General features: G+C 41.2%; 2 protein-coding genes and 1 pseudogene across 2 annotated transcripts; all 3 read left to right on the forward strand.

The window, feature by feature from the left end:
* The first annotated feature begins 1,014 nt into the window (after positions 1 to 1,014).
* On the forward strand, positions 1,015 to 1,959 carry LOC131971178 (olfactory receptor 4E2-like). The gene has a single exon (XM_059332500.1). It carries the CDS (start codon positions 1,015 to 1,017, stop codon positions 1,957 to 1,959), a length of 945 nt encoding a protein of 314 aa, XP_059188483.1.
* Positions 1,960 to 4,878: 2,919 nt separating this feature from the next.
* LOC131971180 (uncharacterized) lies at positions 4,879 to 7,194 on the forward strand (annotated as a pseudogene).
* A 5,877-nt stretch (positions 7,195 to 13,071) lies between these two features.
* On the forward strand, positions 13,072 to 14,016 carry LOC131971181 (olfactory receptor 4E2-like). The gene has a single exon (XM_059332501.1). The coding sequence runs from the start codon at positions 13,072 to 13,074 to the stop codon at positions 14,014 to 14,016; it is 945 nt and encodes a 314-aa protein (XP_059188484.1).

Genomic DNA, 14,016 nt, shown 5'->3' on the forward strand with positions numbered 1-14,016 from the left:
CAAACCAATAGCCACAGGATATGACTGTCATTAACTTGCATTGTAGCGAAATCTGTGTCAGTTAAACGGAAATTTGAGTTATTCCGTGGCTATTCCACGGATTTTGAGTTAAGCGAATCTGTGGCTATTTCACAGATTCCTGTGAGACCAGGTTCATAATATCACATGCGTGTCCAGACGTGTGCATCACTTTTAAGTGTCCTCTGGAAACACTTCTGTTGTGTTGTGGTCTTTGCAGCACGTTTTCTAAATGCTGCGCTGGTGTTGTCAAATTGATGAAGATGTTTTCTCAGTTTGCTTGCGTTTTGTGTATTTGCATGTGTTTTCTTAAGTTGCAGCACTGTGAGCTCTCAGGGCCACCATAGGTTTTCCCTCTGGAACCTGCCTCTAGACACTGCTGCTTGTATCCTTGCAGCAGCAAAGATACATTTTCCACAAATGCTCTAGTCTGGCTTATTTCAGGGGAGACGTCTGAATCTATCAAAGCTCTCATTCAAAAAGCTGGTTGGAAGCTTTGGTTATGAGCACAAGTTGGTTGAAGCTTAAAACTTAATATTTGACGGTTTTTGTGGATCTTTTTAGTAGATATGTAGATTTCCTTCTTCATTTGTAGTGCACACACATGATTATTATGCAGTACTATGACTAACATGAGTATAACAACTGTATGTATCATGTAGCTGGAGGCATTAAGTCATCAGTCTATTTGTAGCCTTTATTTAAACTTTATTTAAAAATATTTTGACTTTGCTTGATCTGTTATCCATATGCATGGTTTGGCAAATAAGTCAATGATAAACTTTTATGTATATTTGGTTATTCTGCATGTTTTCACTTGTATTTTATCTAAACACAGTAGGTAAGAAAAGGACACCTTGATTGATACTTTCATGTCACTTACAAAAAAATGTGATAATACTGTAGATTGTCTTGAAAAAGTTTAAGCCTTTATTTAATTCTTTACTCTATTTATTTGGCTTTGTCTTCCACCACTCTGTCCTGTCCTAGGTATACATGAAGAGGAACAGCAGCCTGAATCCTTTATACTTTCAGTTCACTCTGTTTGCAGACTATGGGTCACTCAGATATCTGTTCTTTATTCTGTGTCTGTTGATCTACATGACTATAATCTCTGCTAACGCTGTCATTATTGTGACAGTCATCCTGGAGAAGTCTCTGCATCAGCCCATGTTTATTTTCATCTGCAGTCTTTCTTTGAACTCTCTGTACGGCTCGGCCGGCTTCTTCCCCAGGTTTCTGTCTGACCTTCTGTCTGACAATCATTTGACCTCACGTCCCTCATGTTTCATTCAGATCTACATCATTTACACCTATGCAATATGTGAGCTGACTATTCTGAGCATCATGGCCTACGATAGACTCATTGCTATTTGCCAGCCTTTACATTATCACAGTAAAATGACAGTTAAGATGGTGACACATCTTCTAATGTGCGCAGTGCTCTACCCTACTGTTGCTGTTGGCTTCTGTCTGTCCCTTACTGTTCGATTACCGTTATGTGGAAATAAATTGCACCGGGTTTTCTGTTCTAACTGGCCTGTGGTTATGCTCTCCTGTGTGGACACAACTCTGAACAATGTAGCAGGTCAGTTTCTCACTGTGACATCGATCTTCATCCCCACATTCTTTGTCCTGTACAGCTATCTGCGTATTCTGCTTGTTTGCAGGAGAAGCTCGTCTGAAGTCAGAGGAAAGGCGTTACAAACCTGCCTGCCTCACATTGTCACATTTATGACCTTTACTTTCTCTCTCTTCTGTGAGCTTTCATTGACTCGGTTTGAGGCAGATAAAATGAATCCGATCATGACAATTGTTTTATCTTTGGAGTATCTGATCATTCCCCCTATCAATAACCCTCTAGTTTATGGCCTGAATCTGCCTCAGATTAGAGGTGTGGTTTTTAGATTTTTGAGGAAGGGTCCTACTGCCAAAATTTAGAATGCACATATAGCAAAAAGATGTTAAAAAATCTGCTTCTACAATAGATTCAATGTATATATATTTTGTTTGCCATCACCTTTATTTCAAGGAAATTCATAAATAATACAACAGCAAAGATATGACACTTGCACAAGCTGTATAATTATGAACTACTGCAGTTGAGTCTTACAGTGGGTTCTGTTCGGGTAAGGTAAGGTAAGGTAGAACTTTAATATCTCCGAGGGGCAATTTAGTTTACAAGCAGTAGTATAACACAAAAGACACAACATACAAGTACAACATACAAGTGCAATAGTACAAACACTACAGTTCCAAATTGTCGCTCACTGTTAAATGTAGATAGCCTGGGTATACCCATACTGCTTTGCGCGCTCAATTTCATTTCAAACCTGCAGGCAGTCTGAAATCTAAGGCCGTTTCTTAGCCCTGTTTTAGGGATCCAATCACAGAACGGGGAGGGACGGCAAGACGATGACGTGTACTACTCGACAGACGGAAGCTTGTAGTTTTGTAGTTTTCTTATGGATCCAACATGGCTGCAGCAGATGCCAAACTCTCTTTGGATCTAGCTGTAGACAATGTTCTAGATAGTTTAGAGTGAAAGTTGATTTTAAAAGAAGAACAACGTTTGACTTTACACTCCTTTATCACCACCAAAAAGGATGTTTTAGCCTCGCTTCCGACAGGATTTGGCCAAAGCCTAATCTACCAACTAGCCCCGCTACCGCTCGCTGCTGTAACGCCAGTGATCTGGCTACGAGCCGGAGGACAGCGGAGCCCCCAGAGACCTGCAGCAGCTCGTCTATTGACCATAAAATCAGTGGATGTGTGGCTGAATAACATGAGGGGGGAATAAGGCGTAAAAATAAATCTTGCGGAAAGCGAGAACTGGCGAAGCAAAGCAGCAAGCAACACACACACACACACACCAACACTGCCGGTAGACTGTGAGCTGAAACTATAGAGCAAATGTGAACATTTTGGCAAATGTGTTTCTCTTTCTGTCTCTGTCTTTCTCTCATTAATTAAATGTTAAAGCTCATGTTAGAAGATATACTACACTACTTATATAAGCGTAAAGAGGAAGTTTTGAGCTTAGTCTTTAGGCTTAATCCTCATAGTCCTGAAACTACCTGCAAAGTGGAAAGGCAAAGATGAAGCGGAACACAAATTAGTAAGATCTCGTCCTTCACAGTAGGTTGTGGACAAAAAGCTGAACCTGGGGTATGTGCTGCTTTTCTAGCAGATTAATGCCAATAAAAACATTTTATATCAAAACCTAGAATTAAGATTTGAGAGGTGTATGATGGAACTTCAGTTTCACAGTGGGTTTTTTTTTTAAACTTTTCATGTGTTTATTCTATGATTTACTATGATTTAGTTTGTGTTGTGGGCCAGTTGTTCTTTGTTATTGTAATACAATCTTATTACATTAGATTACAGTAAAATAAGATATTGAATAAACCTGCAGTGGGCATCACCAAATTCTGGACCCTGTGACCAATTTCTGATAAATTAAAGAGAATAAATAATAATATTTGCAGAGTGTTGTATTTTCTCAGATGGTCAAACTGTAATGTCTGTGAACAACAGGCCGACTCTCAGGGGAGCAGACTGACTACTGACTACAAAATGTTTTTTTCTGCTTTTATTGAGTCTGTACTTTCCTTTAATGTTATCTCTTGGTTTGGACATCTCAGTCTTAAAAACAAAAACAAACTGGGTAAAATGGTCAGGCTGAGTTGTAAAATAACTGGTCTTTGCCTTAAAAATCTTCATCAGCTATATGTAGAAAGGCTCATCTCTAAGGCTCAGACCATTGTTTCTGACTCTATTAACCCCTTGCATGCTGAGTGCCAGCTGCTTCCTTCATGGTGAAGGTTTACTTTCCCTAAATGCAGCACAAATAGGTCCAGGTTCTCTTTTGTCCCATCTGCTATTGCCACTCTTTACAAGCAATAATGTCAGGACATCATGCTTATTTAGTCCTGCTACATTTTAGCCTGGCTAACGCAAGACTATATCACAAATGAGATTAGTCTGGACACCAGCCATTCATTTATCCGTAGAGGAGGCGTGGTTTACGATCCTCCAGAGCTGTTTATTGGCCGCTATGAATGTCTATCAAAAGCGTCTCTAGGTAGCTCTTAGCCAATCGTATCAGTTATACCAGATGATGTATGTAGAGCGACAGAAATTTATGTTTATAAAGACAGACCAGCCCATCTCTACTTTGAGACTAAAATGCTCAATTTTGCTTCTGCAACTTTTTTCTGCAGCATGTTCTGACTCTGGCTGCTCTGTAGTTTCAGCTCACAGTCTACCAGCAGTGTTGGTGTGTGTGTGTGTGTGTCTGTGAGAAGTGTTGCTTGCTGCCTTGCTTCTCCAGTTCTTGCTTTCCGCAAGATTTATTTTTACGCCTTATTCCCCCCTCATGTCATTCAGCCACACATCCACTGATTTATGGTCAATAGACGAGTTGCTGCGGGTCTCTGGGCGGCTACGCTGTCCCCCGACTCGTAGCGAGATCATCGGCGTTACAGCAGTGAGCGGTAGCGGGGCTAGTTTGTAGATTAGGCTTTGGTCAAATCCTGTCGGAAGCAAGGCTAAAACATCCTTTTTGGTGGTGAAACAGGAGTGTAAAGTCAAACTTTGTTCTTCTTCTAAAATCAACTTTCACTCTAAACTATTTAAAACGCCTTAAGCTAGATTGAAAGAGAGTTTCACGTCAGCTGCAGCCATGTTGGATCCATAAGAAAACTACAAAACTACAAGCTTCCATCTGTTGAGTAGTATGCGTCATCGTCTTGCCGTCCCTCCCCGTTCTGTGATTGGATCCATAAAACAGGGCTAAGAAACGGCCATAGATTTCAGACTGCCTGCAGATTCGAAATGAAATCGAGGGTGCAAGGCAGTATGGGTATACCCAGGCTATCTGTCTTTTGTCTAATACTACTGTTTGTAAATTAAATTGCCCCTCGGAGATATTAAAGTTCTACCTTACCTTACCTTCCCTGAACAGAACCCACTGTAAGACTCAACTGCAGTAGTTCTGCTGTGGATTCTGCCCCTCGGAGGTATTAAAGTTCTACCTTTCCAAAAGGACCCTGCTCAAAGAACCAAAGGGAGGTTGGAATACATAACATCAGCCAGGAGATGAAGACCCTAAAGAGTCGGTACAAGCAGGCAGGAGACGAGGAGCGCTTTGGCTTGGTCGGAAGCGAAGCGGCAAGCTGACTTGCTCACAGGAGGAGATAGACCACCATCTTCAGCACACTTACAGCGACCCAGCAAGAGAGCAGGAGTTGGGAGAGTGCCGCACCCTGATAAATCCCCCTGAGCCGAGGGTGGAGTTCGATATGTCAGAGCTGCAGCTGAAGGAAGTGCAGGAGGTCGTCAGGAAAGCGCGTGCAAGCTCTGCTCCAGGACCAAGCGGCACTTCATATAAAGTGTACAAAAACTGTCCTAAACTCCTGCAGCGCCTGTTGAAGATCCTGCGAGTCATCTGGAGGAGGGGCAGGATTCCAGCACAGTGGAGAGTTGCCGAGGGGGTTTGGATTCCGAAGGAGGAGAACTCCAGGCAGATAGATCAGTTCCGCATCATCTCCCTGTTGTGTGTCTAAGCCAAGATCTTTTTCAGCGCTGTTTCCAACCGGCTGTGCGCCTTCCTTGGAACGAACAGCTTCATTGACACATCGGTCCAGAAGGGTGGAATCACAGGAATGCCAGGATGTCTGGAGCACACTGGAGTGGTAACACAGCTAATTAGAGAGGCAAGAGAGAACAAGGGCAATCTGTCAGTCTTGTGGCTCGACCTGGCAAATGCTTATGGCTCAATACCACACAAACTGGTGCAGCTCACGTTGACAAAACATCATGTCCCCAGCAGGATCAGCGACCTCATTGCTGACTACTACAGCAACTTCAGAATGAGGGCCTCTTCAGGAGCAGTGACATCAAGCTGGCACAAGATCGGGATTATCACTGGGTGCACTATCTCAGTGATCCTGTTCTCTCTGGCCATGAATATGCTCACAAAGTCTGCTGAGTCAGAGTGCAGAGGGCCTTAGATGAAAACAGCTCAACGCCAGCCACCAATCAGGGCGTTTATGGATGACCTCACAGTCACTACAGAGTCAGTTTCAGTCTGCCGATGGATTCTGCAGGGACTTGAAAAGCTGATGGTGTAGGCGCGGATGCGTTTCAAGCCTGCCAAGTCCAGATCAATGGTGCTGAGGAGAGGAAAGGTGGATGACAAGTTCCGATTCAGCGTTGCAGGTGCAACTATCCCAACCATAACTGAGAAGCCTGTTAAGAGCTTGGGCAAGGTGTTCGACAGCACCTTGAGGGATGCAGTGTCCATCCAATCAACATGCACTGAGTTGGATGGCTGGCTGAAATCAGTGGACCAGTCTGGCCTGCCAGGCAAATTCAAAGCGTGGCTGTACCAGCATGGTATTCTCACAAGGATCCTATGGCCACTTCTCGTCTATGAAGTGCCAATTTCAACAGTTGAGACCTTGGAGAGGAAGGTCAGCAGCCACCTAAGGAGATGGCTTGGTCTACCAAGGAGCCTAAGTAACATCGCACTGTATGGACACCGCAACAAACTCCAACTGCCATTTAAGTCCTAGGAAGAGGAGTTTAAGGTGTCGAAGTGCTGCAGTACAAGGACTCAAGCGATCCAATGGTGCCAAAGCAGGGATTGAAGTGAGGACAGGTAGGAAGTGGAAAGCAGAGGAGGCTGTTCGACAACCAGAGACAAGGCTGCATCACAAAAGGCTGGTGGGAGTGGTGACAAGAGGCAGAGCTGGACTGGGGTCCTTTGCAACTCCCTATGGTGGCACCATGAAAGGGAAGGATGAGCGTTGCCTAGTCCAGGAGGAGGTGAGAGCAGCAGTTGAGGAGGAAAGATCTTGCAGGGCAGTAGGAATGAGGCAACAAGGTGCTTGGACAAGATGGGACAACGCAATCGAGAGGAGGGTGACTTGGGCTGATCTGTGGAAAGCCGAACCACAGCGGATCAAGTTCCTCATACAGGCAGTGTATGATGAGCTTCCCAGCCCAGGTATTGCAGAAACACCAGCATGCCCGCTGTGCTCAAAGCGTGGAACCCTGGAGCACATTCTGAGCAGCTGTTCCAAGGCACTTGGAGAGGGACAGTACCGATGGAGACATGACCAGGTGCTGAAGGTTATTGCTGAAGCCATTGAGGCAGGTGTAGCAAATTGAAAAGGAAGCGGGGAGTGATCTTCATCAGATGTCTTCACCTCGGTCTGAGGCCATCTTTCTCCAACCTGTGAATCTTAATTTTAGTTAAGTTATTGACTCCTGTTGTTAAGTGGATCACAGAAAAATCCTTCATTCACCATTCCTGCCATTTATCAACATTTTTTAGACATTAGACATGTTAACCTGTTTATAGTATATTCTATAGTTTTGGTAGACAACCTATGCGGAGGCAATTCATTTATAAGATGAATTTTATGTCTTTATATTTCCAATTTATATTGTATCATTCTAGGCAAGGCAAGGCAAGGCAAGTTTATTTATATAGCACAATTCAGACACAGGGACATTCAAAGTGCTTCACAGGAGCAAGATTAAAATACATAAAACACATTAGAAGACATTTAAAAGCGAATTAAAAAAAAAAAAAAGTGAATGAATAAAAATTACAGGTTAAAATGGAAACAGAAAAGTCTTCAGACTTGATTTAAAAGAGCTGAGAGTTGCAGCAGACCTCAAGTTCTCTGGGAGTTTGTTCCAGAGATTTGGTGCATAAAAACTAAACGCTGCTTCTCCTTGTTTAGTCCTAACTCTGGGGACTGTAAGTAGACCTGTCCCAGACGTCCTAAGGGCTCTGGATGGCTCATAACGTATCAGCAGATCGGTAATATATTTTGGCCCTAGACCATTTAGGGCTTTATAAACCAACATTAATATTTTGAAATCAATTCTTTGAGTGACAGGAAGCCAGTGTAAAGACCTCAGAACTGGGGTGATGTGATCCAATTTTTTGGTCCTGGTGAGTACTCGAGCAGCAGCGTTCTGAATTGGCTGAAGCTGTCTGATAGATTTTTTTGGAAGCCCTGAAAGGACACTGTTACAGTAGTCAAGTCTACTAAAGATAAATGCATGGACAAGTTTTTCTAAATCTTGCTGAGACATAAGCCCTTTAATTCTTGATATGTTTTAACGTGGTAATAGGCTGACTTATTAATTGATTTAATGTGTTTTTTGAAATTCAAGCCTGAGTCTATGACAACACCAAGATTTCTGGCTTGGTGTGTGGTTTCTAACATAACAGATTTAAGCTCTGCACTGACTTTTAATTGTTCATCTTTGGCACCAAAGACAATTACTTCAGTTTTGTCGCTGTTTAATTGAAGAAAATTTTGGCACATCCAATCATTGATTTGTTCAATGCACTTACTTAGTGTTTGAATTGGACTATAGTCACCTGGTGATATGGTTATGTAAATTTGTGTGTCGTCTGCATAATTGTGGTAGCATAATTTGTTCTTATTCATAATCTGAGCTAGTGGGAGCATGTAGATGTTAAACAGAAGAGGCCCAAGAATGGAACCTTGGGGAACCCCACATTCAATATTTGTTCGCTCGGATGTGAAATTGCCTATTGACATTCTAGGACATTTATTAACCCTCCCCTCATGTGAGTCTATGTGTTTTTAAACTTTACATGTGATCACACTCCCATTAAGTTTAACAAACAGTTATTTGCAATTATTATCATACATTGTAGCACTCCGAGAATAACATTAATCAGACAATTTTGTTTTTGTTGTCCCCAATGTGTAGAAGTGTCAGATGGTGAAAAGTTTTCTGCTCTAATGTTTTACACTCCTTTAACGTGAGTTCAAAAGGATCTAGGCCTTTCTCTATCTCTGCCATTTCCTCCTCGCCTGCTAGTTTCCTTGAGTGTGTGTATGTATGACCTAAGGTCAGAGTAAGGTCAGAGTGTCTTGTGAAGGGCTGGGTGTCTGTGTGCCTGTTCTCTGCTAACTGTCTTCTCTCCCTTCTTGTATGTGTATTGTGTGCTGAGTCTGATGTCCTCACAAAGCCTGTCAGGAGAAATATCAATGTTAACACACCACAGTATACATTTTAGCTTCTAACTAATAGACATGAAATGTATTAATTGTATGTTAGCCTTAGCAGGTAGAACATATCTTTCAACACTTTTTGCAAACACATTATTACTTTCAACAGCAAACACAATAACCTCATGATGAAAATGGTGACTTCTAGTGACCAAACAATAAACCTCAACTAAAAATGGTGACCTGGTTGTTTTTAGTTCAGAGCCAATTCAATTCAATTCAATTTAGGTGTAAGTAGGGGTGGGCGATATGGCCCTAAAAGATTATCACGATATTTCAGAGTATTATCGCGATAACGATATTCTTGACGATATCAAAAATACTGAAAAATATATAGAAAATTATTTTGTAGTCCATATAAATAAATAAAAATTGTACAACAAAATAAAAATCAATCATAAATCTAAATGTAGTGTAAATTGCAAATCTCAACAGTTGCCAAATACAAAAAAATTACTTACTTGAGTATTGGCGAATAATAATAAAAAATAACCTTCTAGGGGGTCTGGGGGCCCCCTGGGAGAAAATTTTGTACATTTTATAGTACAATGTGATCAATCTCGTCCACTTTGAGAGCTAAATGTGAGCAAACACCTCACAAACACATCATTGCCTATTTTAATTAATTATTGTAAAGGAGAATAAAGGTTCTTCTATGTTTTATTTAAGGCATCTTATTTTGACAGTCTTCTTGTAATTTCTGTGGTGGATTCTGTGCTCTTATTTTGAAAGCTGCATTTGTGAAGCGACAGGAATTAATAGTAGCTTTTTGTGATTAAAACAACTTTAATTGTTAGCTAATGTTAGCTTGCGGCTAACGAACGGCACAATGCAACAGTGTGTTTGGACCATTTGGACCTCTGACAGGACATGTTGACAGTATTTAGATCGGCTCACGCACACGCAGACGCACAGAGAGAGAGAGAGGGGACGGGACTGATACATTACAGACAGGTAGGTGCTTGTTTTGAAGCGCAGTGGGAGGGCAGCTCGGTATATTCAGTGCGTGTGTGTGAATGCATGCGCATGTCTCGGAGGAGGACTGAGTGGTGGGTCGGGTTTAGACTGACTGACGGGTGACAGACCCTGCTGAGCAGAGACACAACGCAAAATAACTTTATGTTATGAATAGTGTAGATATACTTTCAGTAGCTTGAAATGTGACGTTAGAGCAGCACTCTGGCGGGCTGCCAAGGTCTAGGTAATTAATAGGAAATCCTTATGCCACTTTGTCAAGAAGTAGGGCATGTTGCCAATATGCAAATGCATTTTTTTTACCCATAAAAAAAATATACCGGTATTATCGTGAACGATACGATATGGCACACCCCTAGAAGCTAGTTAATTGTCATTCAATTAATCTTAAATCAAAACAATAAGAATAATACTATCAAACCCCGGCACTAGCCGGCCATATAGAATAGAATACCTGAAATAAACTGTTTGTTTGGGCAGTATATCATTTTAAAGGGGTCTACCTGTGAAGATAAATTTACGCTTTTTTTTTTATAATATTGTGTCATATTATACAATAGGCCGAAATAAGATAATCAATTGGATAGTATACCTCACAGGACAGCTATGTTGAATATATGATTAGTCTCATGAGACATTTTTGTTATACCGTTCTCTAAGGTATATAGAAACTGGGCATTTAGAGAGTCTATAATAAAATTTTCCTCTCCTTTTCCTTCCAATTACCCATTAGTTACCTCTGCGTCTTAAAGGGGAACCCCCTCAGTAATTTGGTAGTGATTGTTGATTGTTGTTTCTGTTCTTGTTTTCCTCACCAAAGAATATGCGCGACAATTATGATTATGATAACCGTCAGGGTGATCAGGCCTGCTCGTGTATCACAACCAAGTCGTTTGAATGGCTTATCATACCTCCTTTGAAGCATGTCCATCTTCACCCAACTCCTTCTCCTCTTCTTCTCCTCTCTGTGTTCACTCTCCTTCTCAGATTGTTTTCCTTTTTCCAGTCTTTCTCCTTCCTCTCTTTTCTCTCACCCTTTTCTATCCACTCTTTCTTCCCTTCTCTATCCTTCCATGGCTTGTCTTCATCCCCTCTGCTAACCTTCTCTTAGTTCATCCTATTTTTCTCATACCCTCTGTGCATCCAATCTCTCTCTTCCTGCCTTAACCACTGTTCTCTTCTAGTCCTGTCTCAATTTGACAACACAAGCGCAGCATTTAGAAAATGAGCTGCAAAGACCACAACGAAATAAAAAAAAGCACTGCAAAGACCACAACACAAAACAATGAGAAAAGGCGCTGCAAATAAACCACAACACAACAGAAGTGTTTCCAGAGGACACTTAACAGTGATGCACATGTCTAGCCGGCGATCGATAGTGTGCTAGAGTTAGCCAGCGATCGATAGCATGCTAACAAGACCAAGACCATCTCGGTGCCATTGAGAGAGAACAACTAAAACATGTATCATTCATTTATTTGATTTGTTTAACTGCAATGTGATTGATATGGGCTAGCGGGCTAACGCTATATATCACGTTATAACATAAAAATAACATTATCATGAAATAACGTGATAATTTCACTTCTATTAACGTGAATCTATCATTATCTTGAAATAACATGATAATATCCAACATGGTCTTGCAGGAATCCGTGAAATAGCCACGGATTTGCTTAACTCAAAATCCGTGGAAAAGCCACGGAATCACTCAAATTTCCGTGAAACTGACACGGATTTCGCTACAATGCAAGTTAATGACAGTCATATCCCGTGGCTATTCCAACATACAAAGTGATTATGTACATTCACTGAGTGAATATTTAGAAAATAAAACATATATTTCTCACTAGAAATGTGATCAAAATCCATTTTTATGCAGAAAAAAATCAATCAAAATATTGATTTATTCACTAAAAATGAGAGAACTGTTCGCCATGTTTTTTGTTCTGACCGCCGGGACCTTGAAAGTCTCGTGACTTGGAACAAACCAATAGCCACGGGATATGACTGTCATTAACTTGCATTGTAGCGAAATCTGTGTCAGTTTCACGGAAATTTGAGTTATTCCGTGGCTATTCCACGGATTTTGATTTAAGCGAATCCGTGGCTATTTCACGGATTCCTGTGAGACCAGGTTCATAATATCACATGCGTGTCCAGACGTGTGCATCACTTTTAAGTGTCCTCTGGAAACACTTCTGTTGTGTTGTGGTCTTTGCAGCACGTTTTCTAAATGCTGGTGTTGTCAAATTGATGAAGATGTTTTCTCAGTTTGCTTGTGTTTTGTGTATTTGCATGTGTTTTCTTAAGTTGCAGCAATGTGAGCTCTCAGGGCCACCGTAGTTTTTCCCTCTGGAACCTGCCTCTAGACACTGCTGCTTGTATCCTTGCAGCAGCAAAGATACATTTTCCACAAATGCTCTAGTCTGGCTTATTTCAGGGGAGACGTCTGAATCTATCAAAGCTCTCATTCAAAAAGCTGGTTGGAAGCTTTGGTTATGAGCACAAGTTGGTTGAAGCTTAAAACTTAATATTTGACGGTTTTTGTGGATCTTTTTAGTAGATATGTAGATTTCCTTCTTCATTTGTAGTGCACACGCATGATTATTATGCAGTACTATGACTAACATGAGTATAACAACTGTATGTGTCATGTAGCTGGAGGCATTAAGTCATCAGTCTATTTGTAGCCTTTATTTAAACTTTATTTAAAAATATTTTGACTTTGCTTGATCTGTTATCCATATGCATGGTTTGGCAATGAATGATAAATAGTAATAAGTCAATGATAAACTTTTATGTATATTTGGTTATTCTGCATGTTTTCACTTGTATTTTATCTAAACACAGGAGGTAAGAAAAGGACACCTTGATTCTCACTTTCATGTCACTTACAAAAAATGTGATAATACTGTAGATTGTCTTGAAAAAGTTTAAGCCTTTATTTAATTCTTTACTCTATTTATTTGGCTTTGTCTTCCACCACTCTGTCCTGTGCTAGGTATACATGAAGAGGAACGGCAGCCTGAATCCTTTATACTTTCAGTTCACTCTGTTTGCAGACTATGGGTCACTCAGATATCTGTTCTTTATTCTGTGTCTGTTGATCTACATGACTATAATCTCTGCTAATGCTGTCATTATTGTGACAGTCATCCTGGAGAAGTCTCTGCATCAGCCCATGTATATTTTCATCTGCAGTCTGTCTTTGAACTCTCTGTACGGCTCGGCCGGCTTCTTCCCCAGGTTTCTGTCTGACCTTCTGTCTGACACTCATTTGACCTCACGTCCCTCATGTTTCATTCAAATCTATATAATTTACACCTATGCATCATGTGAGCTGACTATTCTGAGCATCATGTCCTACGATAGACTCGTTGCTATCTGCCAGCCTTTACATTATCACAGTAAAATGACAGTTAAGAAGGTGACACATCTTCTAATGTGCGCCGTGCTCTACCCTGCTGTTGCTATTGGCTTCGGTGTGTCACTTACTGTTCGATTACCGTTATGTGGAAATAAACTGCACAGGGTTTTCTGTTCTAACTGGCCTGTGGTTCAGCTCTCCTGTGTGGACACAACTCTGAACAATGTAGCAGGTCAGTTTATCACTGTGACATCGATCTTCATCCCCATGTTCTTTGTCCTGTACAGCTATCTGCGTATTCTGCTTGTTTGCAGGAGAAGCTCGTCTGAAGTCAGAGGAAAGGCGTTACAAACCTGCCTGCCTCACATTGTCACATTTATGACCTTTTCTTTCTCTCTCTTCTGTGAGCTTTCATTGACTCGGTTTGAGGCAGATAAAATGAATCCGATCATGACAATTGTTTTATCTTTGGAGTATCTGATCATTCCCCCTATCAATAACCCTCTAGTTTACGGCCTGAATCTGCCTCAGATTAGAGGTGTGGTTTTTAGATTTTTGAGGAAGGGTCCTACTGCCAAAATTTAG

Source organism: Centropristis striata, chromosome 5 (genome assembly GCF_030273125.1).
Source record: "Centropristis striata isolate RG_2023a ecotype Rhode Island chromosome 5, C.striata_1.0, whole genome shotgun sequence".
Classification (NCBI taxonomy): Eukaryota; Metazoa; Chordata; class Actinopteri; order Perciformes; family Serranidae; genus Centropristis; species Centropristis striata.

Excerpts from the sequence above, each read along its gene's own strand:
- LOC131971178 (XM_059332500.1), top strand. The coding sequence starts at position 1,015 with ATGAAGAGGAACAGCAGCCTGAATCCTTTATACTTTCAGTTCACTCTG.
- LOC131971181 (XM_059332501.1), top strand. The coding sequence starts at position 13,072 with ATGAAGAGGAACGGCAGCCTGAATCCTTTATACTTTCAGTTCACTCTG.